The sequence below is a fragment of the Eurypyga helias genome, unplaced genomic scaffold (genome assembly GCF_000690775.1).
Source record: "Eurypyga helias isolate BGI_N326 unplaced genomic scaffold, ASM69077v1 scaffold50205, whole genome shotgun sequence".
Classification (NCBI taxonomy): Eukaryota; Metazoa; Chordata; class Aves; order Eurypygiformes; family Eurypygidae; genus Eurypyga; species Eurypyga helias.
Genome location: NW_010250495.1, coordinates 1 through 1822, shown reverse-complemented (window position 1 = coordinate 1822; position 1822 = coordinate 1). Strand labels below are relative to the sequence as shown.

Below are 1822 nucleotides of genomic sequence, written 5' to 3'. Positions count from 1 at the left end.
GACTCCTGAACTCTCACTTCCAGCTTACACTGGTGTCTCCTGACGAGCAGCCCTGGGAGCTGTGCCCAGCAGGCGATAAGCTCGCTGCCCAACTCCTGGCACCCTGCGGCGGGGTGAGTCGTCTGGTTTTTAACAGCTCTCCTGTGTTCCCCGTTCTCAGCACCGCGCCCCAGGTGATGGGCACCAGCTCGCCAGCCCAGCAGGCAGCGAATGAAGCCAAAGCCAGTTCTGCCATCACTATCGATGAGTCGGAGCCCATCACCAACATCCAGATCCGTCTCGCTGACGGTGGGCGACTGGTCCAGAAGTTTAACCACCATCACAGGTACAAACGCAACATGAAGCGCAGGTCACTCGCTGCGAAGGCCTGAATGACGCTGCAGGCTCCACGGATGTTAAAATCCTGGCCAGCCTGCTGAGGGGAGCTCTGGGGATCCTTCGGTGTGGAAGAGGAAGTAAATCACTGTGGGCTTTTAAGGCAGTTGTTCATTGTTGGAAGGATAGGATTTGCTTTCCACAAGTGATGGGCTGTAGTCAGTGATGCTGCACCTGGGGCCTCCAGTACTGTCAGCAGAACTTTCCTTAGTGTCACCTCCAGGGAGACCTCAGAGCCCCTTCCAGTGCCTGGGGGGCTACAAGGATGCTGGGGGGGTCTTTTTCCAAGGGCAGGGAGTGACAGGACAAGGGGGAATGGGTTTAAAAGGAAATAGGGAGATGGAGATGGGACATCAGGAAGGAATTCTTCTCGGAGAGGGTGGGGAGCACTGGGACAGGTTCCCAGAGAAGCTGTGGATGCCCCATCCCTGGGAGTGTCCAAGGCCAGGCTGGATGAGGCTTGGAGCAACCTGGGCTAGTGGACGGTGTCCCTGCCCGTGGCAGGGGGGTTGGAACTAGAGGAGCTTTAATGTCCCTCCCGACCCACACCATTCTGTGATTCTATGATTCGATAAACAATCTGAGTCTCTTTTAAGGGCTTTCAAAATGGTCACGTATTTAGGAACTTGTTTCCATTGTTCTGGCACTCGGTTCAGACTTTTCTGCGGGGCTGTTCCCGGGGCTGAGCGCAGCACCAAGGGCTGCTCGTACAGCAGTTCAGTTCCCTTACGCACCCCGCTGCTTCGTTAGAGTTCCCTCCCGAAGTCCTCCCCTACCTGATGGGGGAGAGCGTGGCCGTTTGTTTAGCGTCGTTCCTCCGGTTTTGGCGAGAGGATCAGGCATGATGCCGGCATTAGCCAAAGCCACCTGCGACCGGGGTAGGAGACAGCTGCAGTGTCGCGGCGGCGGCTGGCCTTGAGGTCGTCTGGCTCAGGTGTGTGCGGCGAGCTCAGCCGCAGCAGTCGCGTCAGAGTTGTCGCTCTGTCCATCTTGCGGGGCGCAGGAGCCTCCAGTTTCAAATATCTGCCTGGCAGCGGGAGTGTTCCGGCTGGGCGGTGTAAAAAAGCCGTTTAGCTGAGTCTTGAACCTCGCAGGCCGCCCGTGTTGTTTCCCAAACGGGCACCTACAGAGGAGCAGGTTAGATCGGAATTGCCTGGCTGTGGCCTCTGCTGGCAGCTGAAAAGCCGATGCGGGGTTGCAGGCTCTGGGAAGGGTGAATGGAGGCTGGTGCTGTGGGCTTTCACGGGGATTCTGGGTAACGGGATCACCCTTGTGTGTTTGATCCCTCTGAACAGGATCCGTGACATCCGGCTCTTCATAGTGGATGCCCGGCCAGCGATGGCTGCCACCAGTTTCGTCCTCATGACCACCTTCCCGAATAAAGAGCTGACTGATGAGAACCAGACCCTGAAGGAGGCCAACCTGCTCAACGCCGTCATCGTCCAGC

The 1822-nt window shown here is 57.6% G+C and overlaps 1 protein-coding gene across 1 annotated transcript in view; it reads left to right on the top strand.

Moving 5' to 3' along the window:
- LOC104509655 (NSFL1 cofactor p47-like) overlaps window positions 1-1815 on the top strand; it is a gene marked incomplete at both ends in the record, with an annotated part of 2740 nt that extends 925 nt beyond the window's left edge. Inside the window, 2 exons of the mRNA XM_010151675.1 lie at window positions 161-325; window positions 1671-1815. Of these exons, the coding sequence (XP_010149977.1) occupies window positions 161-325; window positions 1671-1815 (310 nt within the window). The remainder of the gene's footprint in view (window positions 1-160; window positions 326-1670) is intronic.
- Window positions 1816-1822: the final 7 nt, after the last annotated feature.